Source organism: Lipophrys pholis (genome assembly GCF_963383615.2).
Source record: "Lipophrys pholis genome assembly, chromosome: 10".
Taxonomy (NCBI): domain Eukaryota; kingdom Metazoa; phylum Chordata; class Actinopteri; order Blenniiformes; family Blenniidae; genus Lipophrys; species Lipophrys pholis.
In genome coordinates, this window is record NC_137640.1 from 19,910,127 (window position 1) to 19,936,711 (window position 26,585).

At 40.4% G+C, this 26,585-nt stretch overlaps 1 protein-coding gene across 1 annotated transcript in view; it reads left to right on the top strand.

The window, feature by feature from the left end:
* ror1 (receptor tyrosine kinase-like orphan receptor 1) overlaps positions 1–26,585 on the top strand; it is a 131,435-nt gene that overhangs the window by 82,153 nt on the left and 22,697 nt on the right. The window contains exons 2-4 of the mRNA XM_080473540.1: positions 8,017–8,073; positions 16,702–16,992; positions 17,222–17,255. Of these exons, the coding sequence (XP_080329666.1) occupies positions 8,017–8,073; positions 16,702–16,992; positions 17,222–17,255 (382 nt within the window). The remainder of the gene's footprint in view (positions 1–8,016; positions 8,074–16,701; positions 16,993–17,221; positions 17,256–26,585) is intronic.

Genomic DNA, 26,585 nt, shown 5'->3' on the forward strand with positions numbered 1-26,585 from the left:
TCCTTGAAGAATGGGAATCTGGAAATGCTGACAGCAAGCAAGCAAGCAAACTTGTGAAGTGTATATATATTACCCTGGCCGTGCCTGAATTTTCATGGGCATGTTTTTTTCTTTTCTTTTTTTTTTTTTTTTGTAAACAGACAAGCATGTTTCCTGTTCATACCATTGGCAAACATGATACACTCTTTTCAGAAAAGTCACGCACAAAATGTCAAATGAGATGACTGTATTCATGTCCCACTTACAGACAGCCTGACTGACTTTGGCTTCAGGTCTTAAATCTTACTTTCAACTCATCACCCATGTCAGAAAAATCGACGTGGAAATCAAGCATCAATCGTTGCCTTAATCCCATAAATAAAGGTAATGCTCTTTCCACACAATGCGCTCAGTTGCATAGAGTGACTCAGTAACATGCAGGTGCGATGACTCTATTCACATTGCTCAGACAGATGAACAGACAAACGTCTACCTCTGCACATTACGTCAAGCTCTCCAGGCTCAGTCCGTCAGCTCATAGCCGATCAGGTTCTGAAGAAAGCTGAGTGCTTGTGCACACATACACTGGCTCGTCCCAAACCTGTCAGGTGAAAACAGATGAGCTGCACAGTAGGTGGTAACATGCTTGCGCGCATTCCTCACCAGTGTGCTTACACCACTGGTAATCGGAGCTGGAAGGAGCCTCACCCAAAATGGACTAACCAGACCTTATAGACCAGCGTGGTTTCCATTGCAGAGTGTCGACGAGGGCAACAAGAACTGGTGCATCAGTCTGTTTAACCCCCAAGACGAATGGTGTTATGGGCCATATGGGAATAAAGACGTTTCTGCAGAACCATCAGCAATGCATGACATTACCCGGGAACAAAGTACCTGTCGTGACCTAACAGACAAATGGCTCTTATGGACTGTAGATTTTTATGAACCCAAAATTCAATGCATGAAATGGACAAACCCAATAAATGTACATTTCCGAGCTTCACACTTCTCCGAATACAGTTTGGATGCAGTGGCTACATGTTTCTTATAATTTTTCAGGTTTGCTCTTACAGTTTAAAGACTCTTGGTACTGACACTCTGGCTCGGCTTTAATGAGACAAAATTCCACGAATTAGGCAGAAAGCATCATCGATCATATAAATCAGTGTCCTTTTTAATATGTAGCAGAAGGTTACTTTTATAATATTGTCACGGTGCATATACAGTGTGCCATATGGCAAAAGCCGACTACACATGAAAAACCAAACTAGTTCATAAAGACATTAGAGCAGAAGATAAGAAAACAACAAGGCAATTGTAAAGGAAAATTACTGATACAACACTTGACATGGATGATAAACTCCCAACGCTTAAGTCATTGCCACAGTGTAAACATGTTGCCTGATGATGCATTGTTGTTGTTCAGTCTGTGTTGCCAAGGCAAAATATGCGAAATGATACAAAATGACTACCTAAATGTTTGCAACCTTGACAACAATAGGTTTTTTATCTGAATGACAGTGTGCTATTGCTTTAACTATTGGCCACGTATTTGAGTGTCGAAGTCCAAAAGCCAAACAACAATTTATGTTCTTGTCGTAACCGGACTTTAAAACTCTTAACTTCCAGAGATCTGAGTGGCTACAGATGTAGCCTACCTCCTCTTGAGTGAAAGTGTAAGGTGCCACTATTAAAGAGTAGTAAAAGTATTTTCATGCCATAATTCCTACAACCATCAGTGTTTGGAAATAGTGCCTTAAGTTTTTGCTTTTGACTGAAACAAATTAGTAACTGATTACTTTTATATTTATAGTTACTGAAATTTGAGTCTGTTTTTTGTAGTGAAAAGTAGTTTCACTCCAGAACTGATGTCTAGCATTTACTAAGCTAACTTAACATTAACATTATCCTGTATATATTATTGAGTGGCATCATTCACATCATAGAGCATCTTCCTCCATCTAACTAATGTAGCCTCGGCTCGACCCAATCAATCGATCAATCAATAGGCTGACCCACATGTCTGCTAATGTGTGACAGAAACACTGCAATACAGCTCTGTGCACATCCAGAAGATATGACTGGCCGAAAGAGGTATTTAAAAGTAACACAACAGTTACTTTTTGAAATGACTCGTTACTTTTAATTAGCTCTTACTTGTAAAAAATAGTAAAGCAAGTGCACTACATATTAAAAAAAGTAAACATAATCAACAACTAATTAAGTATGTAACTTATACAAGTGATAGAATTATTGTTCTACATGTATCATATTTGATTGCAGCCGTTACATATGGTTGTCCACGTTGGTTTCCATGTTCTTACTTTCCACACTCCCGGCCACCTGCATCTTTACTGTAGTCACATCATATCTCATTCCTTCACTTTCTCTCCCCGTGCTCAAGACGTGAAGTTATGATTCAATGTATCGACACTGTTTTGTTTGATAGCCCGTTATAATATTCTAGTGGGCATTTCTGTGTTGTGTTAGTTTGCGTTGCATGTGATTTGGCGGAGGGGTGCCAGCAAACCAGAGATGACGAGAGGTCAGAGTTCAGGATCTCCTAGCAGGTTGTGAGGATCTCATGTCGGTCTTAGGATCGTCGCTCGCCCTCCACTCAGCTCAGATGTGAGGAATGCTGGGTAGTGACAGTTGTCACTGGTGAGCCTGATGCTGTTTAAAGGGATCTTCTCAGCACTTGTGGATTTCTGTCAGCTTGAGCGTCTTCATGGCGTACTCATGTTTCCTCTGAAGCCGCTCAGCAGCATCTTTGAGATATCTTGACAGTCCGGATTTGAGGTTTTATATACCGTAAAAACAGTTTTGTCGCAGTTTGTCTTAATCGGTGTATCTAATATTTCTTTCTTATGATTTTTGTGTGGCTGCATTTCCTCTCAAAATTTTCATAAGTAAGGACGATAATCTGTACATTGCCAGACAAATTATGTGCAATCACAGTATTTGCTGTTGTTGGAAATAAGGCAGTGCTCAAGACACATTTTACCATATAAAGACAGCACATATATTGAGGTACGAGCCTACAGAAATTCTATAAGGAGTACACCTTTCCAAAACATGTAGCATTAGTCAGCTATTTTCTGTTGTCATTTCTTTCTTCATTGCTCTGTGAAAAAAATAATAAAATGTTACTTCCATCCAAAAATCACAATGTATTTCATGTTAGAGCAAATGTCTGCTGCAACCTGAGCTCCTTCCTTCTCTTGTTGTCCATTGTTCTGATCCAAGAAGGGCCCTGTCATGCAACCTCCCGTCATCTATCCCACTCACACTCACCCCTTTATTCGCCCCACCTCTCCCTCCTCTCTCTGCCTCTTACTTAGCCTGGTTTGTGGTCTTATAAGGTTACAGAGCAGTACTTTCAAACACCAGGCAGGACTGTGTGTGTGTGTGCGTGCGTGCGTGCGTGCGTGCGTGCGCGTGCGTGCGTGCGCGCGCACACGCACGCGCATTAATAGTTTCTGTGTTCATGATGTCCTCACTCTGAGAACATCCTGAGGTGAACATTTAGAACTAGTTCTGCCTTCATTCATCTGCAGGCTTTGTTTTTCACACCTGCTCACTTGCATGCAAATGCAGTTAATTTCCTCAAAGATCTCAAACCTGCACATGCATGCAAAAATAGTGTTTTCTTCCTTTTTGCTTTTACCATAACTACAGAAATATTCAGATTTCTATTTTAAAGATACAAACGATGATGATGATGTACTGTTAGCACTATCGCGCGTGTGTTAGCAAATTACATTATTATTGACATAGTACTGTTGTTCCTTTTAAACATTTTTTAAACTCTTTATGAGAATAAAAGTACATGTTTCTATTATCTGTAAAGTTGCACTCCTTTTCTGTACATTGCACATGCGACGACAATAAATTAAAACTATGATTTTGTAGTTGAGTCAGTTGGGGAGACAAAATTGCAAAGTGATATTCAGGAGGAAACTGAGCATTTGTTGAGCCAGGGTTCTTTTTTTTCCAACATGAAAACACAAAGTTATTCAAGCACACATAAGTACAGAAAGATGATTGGTTTCCAATTTTCCAGATAACCTCTGCATCAGGTCAGTTTTTGAGCTAATAGGATGCAGGGAGAGGCCTTAATGATAGAGCGGGAGAGCTCATACATCAATCTCATTCACCACAGCAACCACCCTGGCTCCAAACACAGCCCCCCAGACCATAGAACAGCATATTAGCTGCCACGCATAACCACTCAAATTGAACATTTCTGATTTAGTTTAGCCTTGCCCTCTGAGCCTCCCTGTGTCTTGCTTTCCTTTCGACTTTTCTTCATTTCCTTCTTTTGCCTCATTCTCATGCGTTACAGTTGGTATTTCTGCCTCATATGCCAGGTCATCGTAAAGTCACACCAAATTCTGAGAGCATTATAGGGGTCAAGCTCATGTCGTGGGATTTTTATTATTTTAAGACAAATACAGCTGAATGGGGATCAGAGACAATATTGTCTATTGTCTGGACATCTCACAGGGATCTTAACCGTGTGCTGTATACGTTGCCACCAGGAGTGGTAGTCAGTTGTAAAAGATGGAAATAATATAATAATATCCTCTGAACTTTTAACATTTCGCTTTGTCCACTGCACTGTTTTCCAGGTTATTCTGCTCTTGAAGGGACATCATTTTAAAATGAGGGGTTTTGGTGGTTGAGATAAGTCATTTTGCTGAAAGAACACACATCGGGGCACTGGAGCCAATTCCAGCTAACTATAGGCGAGGGGTTGGTACACCCTCGAGAAGTCGCCAGTGCATCACAGGGCAAACAGAGATCAAACCCATATACAGTATGAATCTTCTCCTCCTATTTAATAAAACCAAAGTGAGTGTCTCTCGGTTTGCTTTGCCATCCCACTCCATCAGCAGAATTAAAGAAGCCTGTTTCATAGCATTTTCCAATCTGAATAAATGGCACCTCAAACCTCTATTTATAGATCTGAGCTTCGGTAAACGAGATGGTGTGTCTTCTTCTCAGTATGAAAGAGTTTGGTTAACAAGTGGGTCGTCATTTGATAGTGAGGTTGGCAGATTGAGCCACATTCTCACAATTGAGCACTCAGCATGGCAGATTCGTCGTCATCATTATTGTGTTCATGTGTTTTTGAGAGTGACTGATCTTCTGAGTGCTTTGTGACATCTAAAATAGGAATAGAATAGAAATACTTTATTAATTCCAGAGGGACATTCTTGTATGTGACGTCGGAATACATTCCTTTTTTCTTTTTTTTTTTTACTAAAATGTTCCTGTTATTTATATCCGACTGAGTTCCAGTCAATTATGGGTCAAGTCATCAAAATTTGAATTGTGATACAATCAGTGGCTGAAACCACACCAGGCAGAGCCACTCTTTTAAACTGACACAAGCATTGTGGAGCTGCCAATTTGTGTCCCTCATTAACACGTGGGCCTAATACAATTTGACCTTTCCATTGCTGCAGAACATTAGGAAGGTAATCTCCAAATTGTGCCGCAATTCATCCCAGCTTTCCCAGATGATTGCTGGAATGAAGAAGTCCAGATGTGACCTAAATAGAGAGGAGATAAAATAGAAGAGAACTGAGTGAATAACCTTGTGTCAAGTTGGATGATTGTTTTTATGGAAATCTGAAGTCTATAAAATCATCATGTGCCCCTGTTTGTCCTTGAGCAAAACTTAAACTCTACCTGAAATAATGCTTATCCCTTCAAAGCACATGACTGCACCTCATTCATATTGTTTTCATGAACTTCACCATAGAGTAGTCCTCCCTCCTCCCTCTTCCTTCTCTCTTTTCCAGTACTTTTCCCCTGTCCAGCCCCCTCTATTGAACTCTCACCTGGCTGCACTTGGCTGGCTTTGTGTTCGTGAAGCTGGTGAGCTGCAACGTTCCCTCTCCTCTGTCCTTTGTAAAGCACAGAGCTCCAGGCTTCTTAGCGTCTATCACCTCAGAACATAAAGTAAGTTTAGACTCACCTGGGGCCCTGGCTCGCTATAATACACTGTCGTGTTAGCAGCCTCAGGGAACAAAACAACAAGTCGTTTTCAGCTCCATACTCGGCGCCCTTTAGATTAACTGGCAGAAACACAACGTTTAATGAAGAGATAAAACATAATCATTATCTTCTCCCCTCAGGATTTTTTTGTGTGCAACAATGTTACCCGTTGCTCTTAAAGCTACTCGCCTATTATTGTGAGCCTGTTACCAAGCCTGCACACCTCCTCACTAGCAGGTGCAGAGGCCTAAAGCACTGCTTATTAACAACAACTGCCACCATCCTGACATAGTACGTGTGAAACACATTATCACCCAATTATTATGACCCTGTGTCACTCTCCAGATCCTGCTCGCCTGCAGAGTTTCACATCGACTGTCACCCAGACTGCAGCTCTGTCTGTTATATGACGTTGAAGGCCATGCTCATTTCTTTGTGCCTTGTCAAGAACAAATCCTGGCACTTTGTGCAACATCAAGTATGAACAGACCACTATTTGTATTCAGGTGCATCAGTGTACATGCATTTTTTTCATGTGTTGTTGTTGAACGCTCGGGACCCTCACCCTATTTTCTCATTTATCGTTTTATGTTGTCTGTCAAATCTGTGCTGTTTTATTTCTATACATTTTACAATAAAAAAGTCTTAAATATATAAAGGATGGTTTAGATTAGCCTTGATTTTCAGCAGAATTTGTGATTAAACATTTGCTACTGTTTTACAGGAAGGGTTATTTATTTATTTATTTATTTATTTATTTATAGACTAGACATTTAGTGTCAATGTCCGTTGTCCAACGAAATTATTTTGATCTGTCTCACTACATGTATGTATTGAAAAAGTAGATTAAGACTGATCTATGAGAAATATACAAGTATGTAAGTTGAGGTATATATACCTTGGGGGTGTCTTAGCAGAGAGGATGTATTTAACGTGGAATTCTGTTGACAGTAAGCATAAGAGGTGGTCACAGCTTTTGGGAAGACGTTTTTCCACATTCTACTAGTCCTTGTTTTCGTTGTCCTGTATTTTTATCTGGAGATTGAGGCTGAGACTGTGACCCAGGTGAGTTGGGTCTATGGCAATGTCAATGGCTTTCCTCTGAAGAAAACCAGTAGACGAGTTCAGATCTAGGAGTGGTTTTGCAACAATCTCTGAGCTGTTCTTCTTACTTTACCTCACTTACTGAGGCAGTCATTCGGTACAGATAAAAAAAAAGGCCGCTTGACACAAGAACACAAGATTAAAAACTGGGAAAATTAATTTCACTTTTCAAAATCTATTAAACCAGCATAATCTGGACCCAACAGAAAGTCGCACACCCAGTATCCTGTCACAATTGTGACTGTGCCATAAGATAATTGAGCTGCAGATATTTTTCTCATACGTTTGCACCGAGAATCGGCTGTTTTCCAGGATGCCTGTCAGTCCTGCATGTTGGCCTTTTTTTTTTACTTTTTGGGAATCACCTATGACCTGCGGCACTGCACAGTGGAGCCCATTTTCTGTCTCCTCTCCTGTAATAAAAAGCAGAGGATTTGTCTGTCGTCAGCTGGTAATAATAGAGAGATGCGTCCACATGGTGTGCTGATAGGCTCCCAGTTATACATAAAAACCTTTCAGCTCCATGAGAAACAATGCTTTCACCACTGTTGTTTATTGCTGAAAGAGCAATTTATCTTTGCGTTTCTCGCCATTTCTTATAAGGAAGGTTTTTGAATAATTACATATTAATATCAAATCAGTAATAACTACAGTTAAGGGCTATAGATAAGACATTTCAAAATCATCTGCATTCAGGAAGAGTGTGGATGCCGGTCTTTCATGGCTTGATGCGACCGTCTGTTCATACACAGCCTCTCAGTAAAGTAATGCGTTAAACCTAAAGCTATATTTAGGCTTGACACAATTTGCTGTTTCTATTCTCCCTTTGTCTTATAAAACTGCCAAAAATGACAAAAGTAATGAAAGATTAGCCATCCATCCATCCAAAGCCATACTAACGTTCTCCATTTTCATTTTCTATTTCAGAGTTTGCCCAAGACCCCAGTGTGCTCGCTGCCACTTCATGGAACATCTCCAGTGATGGTAAATCCACATCAACATACTCTTCTTCCCTGCATAAAGCAGTTCCTCCAAACCTAGAGATAGATACAAATTCACACATGCACTGTTAACTGTAACCCCACATGTGTTGTAGCAAATATATCCCAAAAGGTGATAGACACTTTACATCCTTTGAATGGACTTGAATGGAATGAAATTGCACATTGATCTACTCATCCTGTTTCAATGAAGCCACAAATGCATCGCAATGCTGTAAATTCTGAGGTAGAGTGTACCATCCATCCAACCATACATTTATCTTCTATACCACTTTATCCAACTCAAGGTCACAGTGCACTGGAGCTGATCCAAGCAGACTATGGGTGAAGGCAGTGTACTCCCTGAATGGTTTGTCAGCTATAGACAGAGCAAATAGAGAGAGAGCATACCACACACACTCACAAATTATGCTCAAACACATGTCTTTGGGCTATGAGTTGAAATTGTCGTACCTGGAGAAAGAAAACACATGGATGCATAGTGAGAACATACTAACTTGGAGCTGAAAGTTGCCAAAGCCCAGACTTCAATTGGTGATATTTGTAGCCATGCTTTAATACACGTTTTTACACTGCGAACTATATTTTCCATATATCTTTTAGTCAACTGCTAAGTTGACCCCTTAAATTGTCAATTCTCTGAACTTGGCTCATACGTGCATTATCTATGTGTAGCCCCTACCATATCGGTCTGAATAGTTTATTCAGGTGCCACAGTTTCATGTACCTCCTGCCTTTTGCCGAAAGTCAGTTAGGATATTCTTCCTATGAGCTTAAAAAAAAAAAGATTTGTCATGAAGTTGAGTTTAAGACTCCTTGAACGGTGACCTGGACAAAGCACAATGTGTGGGATGCAGTATGGAAAACAAAATGCCTTAATATTTGCTTAGTTTTCCAGCATATCTTTTCTACCTCTAGAAAGTACAGAAAAACTTTAAAGTTTAGTGATACTTAATATGCATCCTGAAGTTTAGTACTGCAGATTCTAGCAGAAGAAGCATTAAAAGCTGCAGTTCTTTTGTCAGTATTGCAGTAACAACTAAGTCGATCTATCAAATTTTCTTGATATTATTGGCCAGAGTTATTCATCAAATCTTGCTCTTTCCGCTCAACATCTGCCAAATCCCTCATGAAGACATCCAGACTTGGAAGATCCTGAGAATGTGACTCTATTGAAGATGTCTTTTATTTTCGCTCGCTCATTCTGTCTGGTTTTCTTAATTCATCTTATTTCAAGTCAGCTTTCCCCACAACATCCTCCCTACAGCAGATTTTAAGTGTATAAGACAAGTTGAACACAAAGCCAAGAATGAAGACAGTAGTTTCTGGTCATGATTGAGCAGTTAAGTGAATAGAACTATGGTGACCAATCAAAGATGTTTAAGAGATCATGAATACAATAAAGAGTAAATCAAAGCAAAGTGCTCTTTTTCCACAACATGAAATATGGAAGAAAAAAGTGTGTGTGTGTGTGTGTGTGTGTGTGTGTGTGTGTGTGTGTGTGTGTGTGTGTGTGTGTGTGTGTGTGTGTGTGTGTGTGTGTGTGTGTGTGTGTGTGTGTGTGTGTGTGTGTGTGTGTGTGTGTGTGTGTGTGTGTGTGTGTGTGTGTGTGTGTGTGTGTCATTTTGAACTCAGCCCCTAACATCAACATCTGTTTCTTATCTGATGGATGGATGGTGATTGCACCACTTGTTTTGTCTGTAGGCAGGGAATGGTTTTGATTGGCCAAACAGACAGTATTCAGGTAATGTGGCTTTATCAGTATGCATCAGTTGCAGGAAGTTATCATGGTGAAAGAGGCTCATTATTGAACTGAAATCAGCGGTGATGATAGTTTATTGAACTCATTTTCCTTTGGGATTTCTTTCACTCCTATTCTTCTGCTTTTCTGTTTTGTTTTCATGCTGTTTTCTCTCTCTCTCTCTCCACATACTTTCTTTCCTCTCTCTATTGGAAAGCGACCCAACTTTAATGAAATTCACCTTTAGCTGTAGCTGGAAGTGCTACAGTCATCTGTATATCTCCTATGAATGTTTAGTTAGCTGTGCAGCCACTTAGGTTTTGCTGAGAGAATGTGGACTGGCAGATCTGTTCTCGGCACGTTATTGAACGCAGGTTTATATTCATGTGTGGAAAAGGTACAATTAAAAGATTGTGTAACTTGACTAGTTCTGAGCATGTATAGTTTGTGTATGTTGCGGTTGTGTGGGTGTGTGCATGTTTACATTTGTGTGCCTGCATGCGAGCGTTTGATTGTACAAAACTACCGCGAGAAAATGCAGGCTGATGACAGGGCACCATTTAGTCGCCTGCCACATTAAAAGAACACTCTGCAGAAAGGATTTGAGTTTCAGCATGCCCTTAGTGCCAAATACCACAACACTCACCATGAGACAATTACATACAGAGTGGCTTTGTTACACAGACACTGGCGGACGCATTTCTTTTCTTCTCTTTCTCCTCTTCACCTCTCTTCTCTCGTCTTCTCCTGCTTCTCCCCGCTCTGCTCCCCACTGCTTTATTGTTGGTGATTATAACAGCTAATGAAGTGTGCGGACACACAGCTCCAAAAACCATTTTCTTTTCCATCAACTCAACTAATGAGATGGTGATAAAGTGAGTCAGAGTGCTTGACCTTGCTGCCTTTTGGCAAAACACTTGTGCCTTTATAGAATAAGTTTGTTTATGGGTTTTGTTCTGTTTTGTTTTTAGATACTGTACTTAGATTCAACAGTCAGTGAAGCATTGCAAAGTGTAGGCAGGATTTGGTCCACTACATTCATAACAGTGTATGGCCACAGGTTCCCAGCAGACCTCCATGGCTTTGTGTTGATAGTTTGGAAGTCAAATAATGGAAGTACACTCCCACACACAGAAGTTTGCATGAACATGTCATGGGCCCTCATTGAGATGAGGGCGTCACCCAGTGAAACTGACCTTTACTTGCACCTCTCTGTGCCTGGTGTCAACACTAAATACTGAGCATTTGTGTGTTTTCAGTTATTTTAGACTAATGCCACCGTGATGAGACACTGAACCACAGAAGTGTTTTGCATTATGGAGCCAAAAAATGTCCCAATAAAGTGAATTTAAAAAATGTTTTAGTTATTTCGATTAGATAAGGGTAAATGTTAGAGTTGGCCACATAAGGTAAGTAAGTACGTAAGTAAATTATATTTATATAGCACCTTTCACAGATAAGGATCAGAAAGTGCTTTACATCATTAATACCAGAAAGTTAAAAACAGAAATAATGTCATTAAAAATAGGTTTTGTAATAATACTGACAAAACGAGAGTACCAGCTACAATAATGTGTGGGTGTGCACAGGTGTGTGGGTCCATTCATGCATCCATGTGTTTAGTTGTGCATTCACACTTGTTACGTTTGACACAATTGGAGTAAACCCGAGTGTGGTGCTTCATTATGGTCTATTTGTGAGGTCCTAATGCTCTTATCTGAACCTTATTTTGACAATCAGGCAATTCTTTGTTATGACAAAAAAATTGTGATGATATATCTTGGCGTAGTCTTAAAAAGCCATTGTCACAAGTTCACAACCCAAGCTCGCCTAAGGTCATCTTTCCACAGTCTCAGAAATTATACTGCACAGTTTGACTCATGTAAACAAAAACAAAACAATAGTTTTCAGATTCCCATGGATGTAAAATTCCACGCCCTGTCCACACTCTATCTATGTTTAGCTGTTTCCCAACACACAATAGCTACTATAACTGTAAGTGTATAAGTGCTCGATGCTCCATCGGCTTCATTGATTTCTCACCTGACTGTCGGCGACCGAACAGAAGAACGTTATCCTTGCACATTAACAGGCTTTTTCTAGCAGTCTCAACATCTTCTATGACACTCAGTGTGGCAGATCATAAACTTAAACCAGGGGTAAGGCGTACTTATACTTATAATATAACTAGTTGTTTTATAACTATAAGTACAAAAATAACTAGTTACTTGCAGCCCAATTTTTGGGACCAAAAAATCTTGTGACTGAACACACTGACCAACCTTGCGTCCACCACAGCAATGAACTACAACAATGGATGCCTACTTCAAGGAGAGCTTTTGTGAGCAGATCCACCGGTATCCCCATCCGTGCAATCCCAATTTAAAAAAGTATAAAGATAGCCAGATGGCTCAGAACTGCTGGCGCGAAATATCAAGAACTTTATGAAAGGAGGAGAACGCTGGTTCATGTGCCAGTCCAAAGCAGTCTGCAGATGCGCAATGCGGTATGGAAGTATGGAAGAGCCTTTAGTCTGTTTGAGTTAATCAGGCATTATAAACATCAATATTCATATGGTAAGCATGCAAGCAATGAAACACTGCAAGGAGGACGCATTTTCAGTGCTCAGAATCCAGTATAGCATCAATTGCTAAAAGAAAAAGCCTCCTGTAATAATGACAACAATATGAAGCAGCAACAAAGCAGTTGTAATTGACACTCAGACATTTCTGATGATGTTTATTTAGAGTCGCCAAATAGATGGCAGGTAATGTCGAGACGAGCTAAAACTGCCCTGCCCAAAAGCTAAGGGACACTTCAGGGACCAAAAGTAAAGGGCAACAAGGTCACAGAAATGTTATTAATTGTAGTTGCATTATTAATTTCATAATTGTGGATACTAGCTTATTTCCAGGACGCGTGGTCTTACACTAGCATGTCACTTGTGTGTTATTGTGTGTTATTACCCTGTATAAAAACCTAATTTGAATCAGTAAGACTTCCCCAGGCTATTTGCATAAAGCAGCTAAATATATAAATATTTACCATGCCCGAAGCCAAAAATATAGCTTTGTATAATGTATCAAATGATTTGTGTGAAAATCCATATCCTTTAAGATGTTTTTTTTTTTTTATCTGTATTAATTAAGTACTCCACACCTGAGGTCATTGCATCATTGCACATGTTTACATCTTGGAGTTGCATGATTGCTCGTGCCAGAAATGAAGCACACACAAGACAGCGGACTGAGACTTAATGAGAAAATGCCATTGCTAGATGAGCTGTAATTGCTTTATAGATAAGGAATACACTCTAGCCTCCCATTATGGTGCTCATTTTTCTTTGTTGTTTCTTGGCTTCTAAAGTGATTACACTTGGCAAGATAAACCAACTCTACAGATTCAATTGAAACATAAAGGAAGATACAGAGTAAGGAAATGCAGCTGAGTAAACAAGTTATAAAAACCAAGAAACACAAAATTAACTCCAGATACTGCCGCACCTCCTGTTTTCTTTTAATCGGGCTCCTCCATGTTGTCGCTTTTAAAATTGTGTTTGTGGCTGGGTTGAATCGAAAAACAACTTTATTCAAATTTGTCTCAACATTAGACATTTTGTGGCTACATGAGCAATGCAGCACTAAAGTAAATGCAGAAAGCATAATTTACTGCAGCAGGTACATTATTAGAAGATATGGTAATATCCAAAAATGAATTTGGTTCAAGTAGAATTGAACCCTGACCTGCTGTGCTGTCAAGTTTGGAACAAGGTTTTAGAAAATGGTATGTACAGAATATAAATGGGTGTAAAGAGAGAGAAAAACTGCTTTCAGTGATGATGATGATGAAAAGACAAAAGGACTTTAAAAAAAAAAAAAAAAAAGAGCTGAAGTCTAAAGTAATCTACAGGAAGAACCAAAAATCTAGTGTGGCAGGAAATAGGGCAGGACTCATCCAGTGACCTGAGCAGACAAAGGAACAGATCGCAGATATGGAGTTGGTGAACAGATAGGATACGACCATCTGACACATGAGTAGAGGGTAAAGCATCAACACAGAGAGAAAGAGGGAAATCGAGTCAAAGTTTGCACAATTGGGGTGAAGCTAATGAACAAGAGGCAGGAGCATAGGACTACACACACAAATGATTGGGAGGAGAAAGAGTAAAAGATGTGACTGGAGGAGTGATTGTTCAAAGAGGATCACAACATAACATGAAATGAGTTGTGTAATTTCCTGTGGGCTCACCACCTGCCGGAAAGGTTCTTAATCGGTGCAATATGATCTGGGTGGCAGTGCTCAGACTGCCACCCCCGCGACCCGGAAACGGATAAGCGGGAGAAAATGGATGGATGGATGGATGGAGTTGTGAAATCAGGGGAAAACAAAAAAAACAAAAAATTAATTAAAAAGTAAAAGGCAAAATACAAGCGAAAACACCAGCCATTCCTAAGGGTCATTCCAATCCAAGCTAGTTGGGAGGAAGGGGTCTGGAGAGGGGGATAAAGTCCAAACTGAAGAATCGAAGTGATGTAGACAGTCTAAAATGTGGTGGAGTTAAACAGACAACCCACACATTGGGGAGGCTGCTTAGGGAGGCAGCATGGTAACATGTCAAGAGAGGGCTGGGAATAGGGCAAGCAGGCTGGGCTGCCCTAGAGACAGGTAGAGCTAAACAGAGCAACTTGTGTGGTGGCAACAGAACTGGACGAAAAGATGGGCCCCTCAGGTGGGGCCACAAGGAAACACTGTGAGCAATCAGATCCATTTAGGGGTGTAGCACAGGCAGTGGCAACAAAGCTCCTCCGGAGCCAAGCATGGTTCCAAAAGTGATAAAACCCCTCTATGTCCTGAGTTGGGTGGCAAAGTGTCTCTGGATGCTGGGCAGCAGGCCGAGGGCAAAAGCCCATCTGGTGCTGGGCAACAGGTTGATGGCAACAAAGTCCCCCCTGGGGGCTGAGCTGTCCACCGGAGGCCATGAAGGCCCTCCGGGATGCAAATCAGTCGCAGAAGTTGTTTAACCCCTCCGGGGGCTGAACTAAGGGCCAAAACACCTCCAGGTGCCACGCAGGGGACCAGTGTCAGGGGGCTGACTGAAGAGCCCCGGCAATGGCAGGGCAGGAGGTCTGTTGCAACACTGAGCATTGGATCGAAGGCCATGAAGGCCCTTTGGGAGGCAAGTCGGTGGCTGAAGTCAAACCCCTCTGGGGGTGGAACTGAGGGCCATAGCAACAGGTGCTTTGGCCCTCAGTTTGGCAGTCATCACCCCAGTGGCAGGGGTCTGACAGAAAAGCCCCTGTGATGGCAGGACAGTAATGCTGTTGCAACAATGGTGATGCCACTCCACGGGCAGAGCAGGAGGTGGCAGATCCTCCTGGAAGCCCTTCATGACTAACGGAGGCAGGTCCTCCTGTACCTCCTCGGAGATGGGCAGTGTAATTCACAGAGGGTGGATGGTCCTCTTGGACCCCCACTTAGGTGGGCAGGTTAACTGATAGCACCATATAGTCCTGGCTTCAAAAATACTTCAGTTTTCTTGCAACAGTCCAAAAACATGCCTATGAGGTTAGTTGGTGTCCCTAAATTATCCGTAGGAGTGAATGTGAGTGTTTGGTTGTGTGTCTTTCTATGTTTCTCTGTGTATCTCAGCTAATCTGTTCAAAATGTACAATGCCTTTGCTCAAAGCAAGGATCGGCTTCAAATACTCAAATTGACAGCCATGACCTTGATGGAAAAAACTTCTTTTAGACATCAAGATGTTGCTCTCTGTAAAGGTTTTTGGGAGCTTGTGCTGTCCAACTTTCCTTGATTACTGTCTTTGCACTCATTTCGTATAATGAGGAATGATTTAAATGTGGACCTGTACCATCGTAAATAGGTGTGAGCCTCTATTTTTGCTCATCAACCTCTTATTCATATACACCAGTGTTTATAAGACGAGCGTTTGAGATTCCCCTGTATGTGCTTCTCCTGCCTTGTTTATTTTGGCCAGTTTGTGTAACCAGGAGCATTTCTGCATACCTCAGTTGGGTTTTTGGGGTTGAGGGAACTTTCCAGAGGTTTTTACATGACATTAACACCAATATTTTTCCTGCACATTAAAATCTTAGGTGGCCCTCCAAATTGCCTTTTTTTTTTTTTCCTAACCACCATGAGTGAAAAATATGGTCCCTGGGATAATCATGTAGTAGTGCCTTTCTTTTTCCTTTTCAGTATTTTCTAAGACAATACAATCATGTTATGATTATACTTTGGTTTCACAATTAGTTTAAATAGATTTATTCTTTGAGGGTAGGTTTACTGTTTTGAAGTTCCTTGAAAACATAGACACATTGAAGAAGGTTTAACTCGTAATGGTTCCTCTTGCCAACACTAGTAACTAAGTTTCAAACCTGTGTGACATTTTGAACTTGACCTTAAGGTTGTTTGTACTTCCCTGTTCACAAAATTCAACAGAGGTGATGTTACCTCGTGCGCATGCTGGGAAAAACTTCCTGGCAACATGCAGCCATGACGAAAAGTAAAATTAGGTGTCACGACAGTGGCAACCACAAAGTAACTTGCAAAATCAGGATCTGGATATGTGTGTGTGAGAGCACTGAGTTGTTTCACCGCATTTCTTCTTCTTTTTTTTTTTTTTTTTCATATAACAGCATGTTTTATTTAATGTCTGGCTCTGATATAGTGCAGTAAGTGTTGTTTGATTTATGTCTTGGCTCAGTGTATAATGATGTATTTCCCTTTTTTTCTTTGCACTTGGCCTCAATTTGAAATTTGTTTTATCCTATCTCAGTCTGTCCTGCTGCTTTCCACTCTCTCTTTATTTCGCTCGTATGCTCTCCTTTAATCTTACCCCTGCTACTTTCCAGGTCCCTTCTTCATCCGTCTCGAAGCTCCCATGAACAACTTAACGACCTCCTTGGGCCATACAGCGGAGCTTTTCTGCCGCGTGTCCGGCAACCCCCCACCAACAATCCGCTGGCTGAAGAATGATGCCCCTGTGGTGCAGGAGCCACGACGGGTCTCCTACAGGTCCACAATGTACGGGTCACGCCTCCGTATCCGAAATCTGGACACTACAGACACGGGCTACTTCCAGTGCATGGCTACCAATACACAGGGTACTGTGTCCACTACAGGTGTGCTGTATGTCAAATTTGGTAAGCAGCATTTTATTATTAGCACGTATGCACAAGTAAGGTGGGCAGGATTAGAAAACCTGCTCCTAACATGCAGATGTCACTTACTACTACTGTGTTTATTGCTTACCAGCGCAACAATCGTCTCAGCCGATTTTTCTTGTTGCTGGCTGATTCCACAGAGAGAAACATGGGAACATTAACTGTTTACACTTTTTTGAAAAAAATGTAATATGTTCTTCTTTTCCAGATCCACTTCCCACACTTGTGCCAGGAAGGCCAACGTGAGTTTCTTTTCCTTAATATATTATTCTCTCTGTCACTCTGTTTGTACTTCACAAAATGCATTGCAATGGTCAACTTCAGAGAGGTGGAATGCAGATTGGATCACGTTATGCACATTATTGAAAGTGCTCATCTGTTCACTGATTGCAGGTAGATTCTCTGTTTAGACTTAATGGTCTGTGATTTTGCATGTAACATGAAAGAAAGAGAGAATGGAAGAAACCAGTTTAGAGTTTGCATTATTGACAAAGCAACTTCATGATCTATGACACTATTGCAGGACACATTTAGGATTCTGATTGAGGTTGGTACTAGTGAATTCTTAAAGCAGTTCAGCCTGCAATGAACAATAAACAGTATCTAAACAGTGTCAAGCATTATCATCCTTAACCAATTCTTCCAGTTTCAGGGTAATAATGACAGTCGTTTGATTTCAGGGTTATAATGAAGCTAATTGAATTAGGGGTGAATGTGAACATAGTTTCTTAACCGTAGTTTCTCTAAAAAATAGGAATTGACCTACATCTGTCTCTGTTTTCTGTTATATGACGTATTCTCGTCACCCAATTAGGTGCCAGCTATCCGAATGTAGAGCAACCATAGCACTGGCAACATGAACATGTATGATGAATGTCCGGGGGGTGAGGGGATAGTAGGAAGAATTAAACGATACAAAATACGCTTCTCTGTAACAACTTTAACGTTCTTGGCCGTAGCAATGGTGCTGCCCATGTTGCAATTTAGTTTGAGTTTGGCGATCTTCCTTAGCTTTGTTTTGACATCTCCCCAGTGTTGGAGGATAAAACTCTCTGAACTCTCTCAGTTCGTTTGATTCTCGCAGGATCAAACGACTTAAGCTGGATGAGTTTCCCCAATGACATTATGGCGAGGCTGTCTGCCATGTTCCATGCGGCGTTCTGTGAATCAAAACTACTGGCACTGGGTGGATGTCAGACACTTACTAAATCCACTCACACGCTGTGACGTGCACGTGCACGTGCACATCCATAGACATACACACATGCACACACTCGAGCACGTGGAAATGCCCCTGCTGTAGCATCTGTTTCTGCCATTCCTTTGTTTACATGTTTAGATTTTTCCTGTGCAACCAAATTACAGCTTGTTTCATAGATGAGACAGTTGGCCCACAAAGAAATCACAATGCACTTTCTCAAGGGAAATGTCAGCAAAATGAAAACTCAGACAGGCTTTAGCTTCTCAAAACAGACATGCAGCTATTGAAAGTAAACTAAACTGGAACATTAAATAAGGAAGAAAAAAGGCGGATGTGGCTTCTGGACATATGTTGACATAAGTGATTATCAGGGTGACATTGCCAGGTCTACATAGTTTATAATCCTGAGAATTTTGTAACTCAGTGTTTTATATCAGACAAATGCTTTTCAACACTGTAATTATAGTTTTTGATAACTGTGTGGTAGAGTGGCTGTAACAATTTTATATCCGCAAATACAGTATAGAATCTAGTAGAATCTGAAATGTCATGCTTTGTGTTTATAATGCCTTTTAGATGTAAATTCAATCAAGTCATGTCAGTCAGTAGCTAATTATTATAAAATCTTGCAGCTTGCTCTCACATGAGTTACTGAAAGGCAGAGCATGCATTTATAATTTTCAAACCTTCGTTTGGTTCGGTTTGCGTTCACTCTGCGTTTTGAGAGAAGATCAAACACCATGCATTTACAACAGCTGCTCATTTGGGGGCGTTGTCGCCCAAAACAAACACTGACCAGAGAGGACGTAGAGAAGAAACACGGCTCATTGATTGGTCCGGACCGAAAGCGGAAGTCCCTCCACTTTAGCCCATGCTGGCTAGGCTAGTTAGCCCGTGGCTAATGGGTAGCCACAAACAACCTCAATATATAGCTTTCAGACCAGATATCAATAACCGCCTTTCTCACTACTTCTTCCTCTTTACTTGTTCGTCACTACACGTCTGCCTGCAAGACATTTCCAACTTTTTCTTTCTGTGCCTGCTTCTTCTAGTCCCCACAGTTAGCTTTGTTTGTTTCATACCCAAATGCATTGTGTTCTACGTCACTTCCTGGAAAGTCCACTTGCATGAGAACCAAGACTGATGTTTTAAAGGGGACCAGATTTCCCTTGTTTGAGCCGGATCAGAGTTCAGGGGAGCGTTCACAGATGCCCAAAAGAAGCGGACTTTCCCAGAAAGTCCCTGAAGAGAACTATGGTCCAGATCAAACAGGGAAATGAATGTGCCCTTAGTCACTCGAAATGCATTCACAGTTTGACCGCAGTTTCTCTAACATCACCTCTTCAGGCCACTCTCATTTGGTTTCGCATAACATAGAACTTAGTTTTGGTTTGGGCTGACCTAGATATCATTGTTATGAAAGCACAAAAAAGTTGAGACTAGAGATATGGAATTATCTTTGTTTTTTGTCCTCCAGTTGAGTTCACATTGATGTATTGCAGTGCAAAACATGACCAGTATGACCACAGTGTTTTTTATTCTTTTCAGACTGTTATGATATAGTCAATAGAGAAATTGGATTACACAAATCTCTTTGAAGAGTATCTCCACCCGAAGGCCAGAAGTAAACTTATTGTGTTTTGGTCTTTAGCCATTGTGCTGCAAACAGCATATCAGAAGGAGGGAAAAAAAGTTTGAGGCTGTAAAGACATATGTGTCTTTATAAGGGCTCCCAGCCTCTGAGAAAAAGCATGATGTCTGGATTATTTTATTTATTATGGGAATGCCCTGACAACTAGAGGCAAAGGCTTGTGTGTATATGCCAACATGCTTCTCTAACTGAGGTCAGTATAATTCAGGAAATCTAGCCTTTGCCTCAGTCTGGATGCAGTGCCAAGTGTTCACCAAAGATGAGGTGATGTAACTGTGAGCATTTTAATGTGTACAGTATTTCTTTTGATAAAGGTTAGTTGCTTTACAATGTCAGTCAAATGCTGGCTTCACAGCAAAGGAAACGCTCATGAACCTCAGCATTTTTGTTATCGATGACTTACTTGTGATAAGTCTGACTGAATCCTGCCAATTGATAAATAGCTTATATTTTCTTTTGAGTGTTTTTGCTCTTCATGTCAAACTGGCACTTCTCCTCCAGTAAACGCCAGTTTGGTGAAATAGTGTCCATTGCCACACCAACATCACCTGCTCTGTAGCTCTACAACTGTTTTCACAATAGACAAAAGTAAAGAATAGCAAGACTGCCAAAAATAGCAATTATTGTAACCTTTTTAGTGATTTCATAACTGATCATTTACTATCATTTACTAACTTGTCACTAACAAAAGTAATGTCATAGTAACACATCGCTTTGTGATGTGATATTTATCAGCTCTGGTCAATATTTGTCTGTTGCAAAGCATTTGCTTTCTTGATTAATCTTTAGAGCGCTTCAGCCTCAGGTTTGAATAATTCAGTCTGATTGATGTACAGCTTCATCATGCCAGACACCACATTACGCTTTCCAAGTTCAAATATATTAACTTTCCCCTGTGGTTTTTTTTTTTTTTTTCCTGCCACCTTTTAAAGGAGAAGGTTGCAGTCAGGCAGAGACCAGCTCGAGCTCAGGAATCATTACAGCCATTACAGCCTTCATTTAAATAGACAGGGGCCTCCTTTGACAACAGTGGAGCTGCTGTGGCGGTGGAATCATCGTCACGGCTGCTCATCATTAGTGTCACGGCCAACTTATTTCTTGTAAAGTTAGGGTGGCAGCCGTCATGAAGACAAGGTCACCTAATGATGACACGTGATGACCTGTTCCTGCTTACCTCATACTGCAGCTGTTCAAGCACACAAACTCCAGCTTCCAGAGTCAAACATTACACAAAGACATCTGGTGCAGATGCCTGACAGTTTAGGCGAAATATATTTATTTGCTTTGCACTACTATATTTAATTTTTTTTTCGTTCATCTCTCACTGATAAACTAGTAAACAGCGTGACTTTCCCTGAGTTACCTTGGGATGAGTTTTCCACAAGTATTACTCACAAATTGTAGGGGAACATTTTGGGCCACACACCTTGTTTAACCTGAACATGTGATGAACTTAACGTCCTCAGTGTTGCCTTTGCTTCGGTCTGTGCCCTGATTTCCATTCCCTCCATGTTGAGTATACCCTCTGCGGTGTGCAAAGCATTACAGTGTATGTGTTCATATATCTCCCAAGGGTTGGGTTTTTGAAAGTAACCACAGGCCAACTAACAGCTGACAGCTCAGAGGTTTAATCTCACAATCCGTCCTGCTTGTGTCGAGTGGTGCTGCCTAGGACGAGAGCAGAAGTGCAGTAAAGGAGATCTGAAATGGAAGAAGGAGGCATGAAGATAATTAAATCAGACAGACAAAAGAGACAAAATATTGAGGAAAGTTTTAAAAGACATTTAGCTTTTAGGGTGATTTTAATTGGTCTATTCGAAGTCTCACCTTATTCAAGCCTTCGTAGATGTTAGGGATCAAGTTCACAGAAGACATGTGACATTTTTTGTAAGTGACAAAGAAGATGAAAGTCTTAACATGGAAAAACTTGGGATTCTGACTATTAAAATTACTCCATCAAAATATTCTTTAAAAATGTTCAAAGGAGGAATAATTTATATGAAAGGTATGCAACTACACCGTCTCTTGAATGTCTTACTGTTCCAGGGTTAGAGTTCAGACTTTAAGCAAAAATACTCCGATGGTGTTGAGACTTTAGTATAAGAATAGCTGCTTTATTAGGGAAGATGTTTTTTTTACAAACTGTATACATAAGGAAAAAGAAATATTTGAACTACAGTAGGACTTTACTTCATATGCTACACTTAAATTGTTTTTTTAGTTTGGATGTCTGCGTAACACATGAATTCATGGACGGGCACAATTACTGGCACTGAGTAGGAGACGTCATGTTCAGGTTTTCCTACGAGCCAAACAGAAATGGACTGTCAAAACCTTGCACTTGTTTTGCTAAAGTACCAGTAAATAATGTAAAACTATGTGCACTATTGCCTTTGCTGTTGCCTCTGGTTACAGCTATAGGTCCTGGCGATCTGAGCACTGTTTCCCAGCCATTCATTTGTTCCTCTGTCCACCTTTCCATACGGCAAGAACCAATCCTACCTGACCAAGCCAGAATTCAGAGTGTATCCAGAACAGCTCAGCAACTCTTCCCAGCGCTAATTTAGAGCCAAATAACTTATCAAGCAATGTATTTAGATGTCACGATATCGAGAGCATTTGTGTTTATACTCTTAATGGTGGATGCACTCAGAACTGACCGAATTGACAATATTAGCTTTAATTAGTTAATCAACACTTTGTGACACTTATTGTCTCTTTGACTGTGCTAGGCAACCTCTGGGGACTCCAGAAAGAATCAATTATAGTCTACTGTCAACCCAGATGGGCTGTTTTGAGAACATGTTAAATGGGGGAGTGGGTCAGTGGGAACAGCTAAGAGTTTTATTGAGCAAAAAAAAAAAAAGGATGGATTTGAAGCTCCAATGCTCCCGAACATGAACGTGTAGAGGATTTGGACAGAAGATAGAATGAGCTTTTGAATTTTGCAGCTGAGCTATATTATCCTGTATATGAGCACGTGTTCCCCTTTTTTACACTGTGTGTGTGCTTGAGCAGAAGAGTGAGTGTAGTACTGACTCAATTACATTTCGGTGGTATTTTCCTCCTGACATGTCAAATGTTCCGTCAAGTTAAACCTCGTGTCTGAGTGTGACGTGTCGCAAACACAGACTGATTCTGTTTGACTTTCGAACCCAAGATCATTCTAATAACTGTAGTTATCGTTGATGAAGTAGCATCATTAGCATCTCGGTACTCCTCCTCTACATGCCCTCCTGTGCACCTCCTCTTCCCTCCCTCCCCCTTTTCCTCTACATGAAGATGTTTTCATAGAGCTAGAACAAACAGGGTGAGGGGGAAAAAGTCTCGCCCGGCCAAAATTAGACCCCCAACTTTCTTCGTTCCTCTCTTTTGCTCTCTGTGCGCTGCCATAGCTCCTTTATTTGCAGGAGAAGGAGAAAAAAAGAGCAGGATGAAGACGGCGGGAGGGTGAAGGGAGTGAAAGAAAAACAGTGTTAGCAGAGTAGGAGGAGGATGGTACCATTAACACTCGGGGTTGCATGTTTTTCTTTGATTCCCGGGTCCTGCGGGGTCAGCAGTGCTCAGGTGTGATTAGCTGTGTGAGTCGACAGGAGGGTAAGCTATATAAGCTCAGATCAGAGGCCGTTAATAACCGCTCACAGTGGTCTGCATGAAAACTGCTCACACTTGGACAAAAGAGGCCAAAAACCGTCCATGGCACGGTTTGAATGTGAAAAGTTTTCACTATTCTTCATCTAATCGTTTGTGGCTGTATTGCCATCAAATTGTTTTACTTTTACTATTAATTCTATATAAATCCGTCACGTCGCACAGACAAACTTTAAACTGAACCCAGAATCCTTTTGATCGGTTAAAGAGACCTCATAATCATGTTTCAACAACTGTAAAGTGTGTCAATGGAAAGATTTTGCCTGTTGTCCCAAACCCACTAAGCATTATCACCCAATGTTGGGTTTCAGCTTGGCAGAGCGTTGTTGACAAATCACTGTTTAGTTTCTCTCTTCGCTGTCACAAAATACACGCCAGAAAAGCCACCAAATGGCAAACAGACAAACTCTACTACTACTATAAAAGACAAATATTTCCCGTCATTGGTTCACTTCAGAGATCACACTAACTGATTCTGTTTAATCAGTGACCGTTTATTTTTCCACAATTCATGAAAAATTGCTTATAAGATTTTTTGGGGTGTTGCATCTTCATTGAAGTGAAATCATAATATTTGTTCTCACAGATTTTAAAAGAAAACAGTATATTACATACTGAGTATTTTCATACCAATTTAACCAAGTAAGTTTGACTTTTTCCCTCGCGTTGGAACACACACACACACACACACACACACACACACACACACACACACACACACACACACACCACAGCCTTCTTACAGTACAACATGGCAATATGTCCCCATGTTAAATGCAGTACAAATTGAATTATGTTGACATAAACTGAATTTTCATTGAATTTTTACTCCCCAGTCAGTCTAAATGAAGGACACCAAATAAGGTCCTGTACAGTATTTAGTTGGAGATCTTTAAAACGGAATCAAAGTAGACTAAAAAATGTAAAACACATGTCTTATAATAATATAATAATAACAATGATAATAATGATAATGCAGTCAAAATTATGCTTACAGTTTTTGTTCTCCTCTTTCCAAATAACCTGACTAGTTTTACAATTCCCTCTGTGATTCTCGAATATAAACTGCTTTCATAGATTTCCTAAAATTACTGCATGAAGCCATTTTTTACCTGACAGCAGTGATAAACAGGCTTTATGCAGCATGGCTGTTGGTCCTGGAGTCTCTGTCTGTGTTTATAATAGAGGGGTTTTCTCCCTGTTTGAAAAGATTAATAACACTACACCCTGGCTGTCGGAGCTGTTTAAATTTCTCTAAACTTTCCCCACCACTTTCCTCTCAGCGCTGGCAGAAAAAGCTATTACAAAAATAGCAGGGTTTTTTTTTCTCCTCTTGCTCTTTTCCCTCCAACGTGCCTCTTCTCTCTGGTGGAGAATAAAGGAGATTCAGGTTTAACAAAAAACAGATTCTCTCGTCTCGGCTTTTGCTGTTCTACTCTTTTGTCTTTGTTCTGGCCTCTCTCCTCCTTCCTTATTGTCAGTCATATTGTCACTTGTGAAAAATGAAAAGTGGATTGTTTGCACGGTTTAATAAGAGTTGTACTCGCTCGAATTTTCTTTTTAAGATAATAGAAGACTTCATTTATTCAATATTTTTAATGCCAGTAGCTCGTTTAAACATTTCACTCTGCTGATTTATTACTGAAAACATTTCAATGTGGGTATGTTTATTTGCATAAATACATCAATGTAACACAGTGAGACATTTTATGAGTTTTCATATTCATTTGCCACGTGAGGTCTTGTTTGGGTGAAACTTGGTGATGCAGAATAATTAACCTGTTGTGCTACTGCGTGGGTGCGTGTACATATGTACATACATACATACATACATACATACATACATACATACATACATACATGCATGCATGCATACATACATACATACATACATACATACATACATACATACATACATACATACATACATACATACATACATACATACATACATACATACATACATACATACATACATACATACATAGCTTGTATATCTTTGCGTATGCTTGTGGTTGTGTGGCAAGAAACCAACCAACACACAGCGAATGGCTCTGTAATTAGCCAGCTGTCAACACACTGGATTAAATTGACCTTGGAGTTGATGTGACAACAGTGGTGAGGCCTGCTGTGCCTCCAGCCCACTGGCAATCCAATTATACAGTCAAGGCATCAAAGACGCTGAAAAAAACCTCAAAACTAAGGTGTAATTTTACTTTGTGTGGACAGGACAGTAACGTGTGTGTGATTGCAGTTGATTGACAAAGGAACCCCAAGGAAGTTGTGTTCAAAATGTGTAATGGCTTTAAAAATGTCACACCAATTTGATTTAGAAGCTCCCTCAAACCTTTTCAAAGGTGTCAGCACTTCAAATGTGTGCGTACAGTATCCCAAATAAAATGATTGATACCCTTTTGCACCAACGGCAGCTCTTGTGAAATGATTGTACTTACAATGTCAGTACCTTATTTATTATAACAGCTCTTAATTACATATTCGTAAATTTGTTTATCAAAAACAAATTGTTGTCAAAATCAGAACTTTCCTCCAGGACTGCATTAGTTACACAGACATAACCAAAATCTAGTGCCACATAAACCTGCAAAACCAACACATTAGTCAGACTGTCACCTAATATGAGTTTGAATGTATTATATAATTCTGCACATATAGTATAAATGCATGCTTCTTTAATACTTTGAGGTACAGTGCTGTACCTAAACAAATATAATCTACAGTATCATGCGGCAATGATAGATATAGCTGCTCCAGTATATGTGTTGTAGAGATTTCTAAAGGGATATTAAGAAATAATGGTTGGAGCTGTGAGCTTTAAAGCTGTTGGTGGATTTAGGTATTTTTGGTCGGAACCAAGCTCACTGGCTTCATCCTGATTTATCCTGATAGCTGCTGGCAGCTGCTTCACATACACACATACGGGTGTTTGCAATTTCCTCAGCTAACACTCTGCAAAATGAGGATTCAGTGAATTTCCCAAAAATGCTGCTTTAAATCATAGATAAATGATTCAATGTCAAAACTGAAAAGATTCTACTAGTGTAGCTGTTT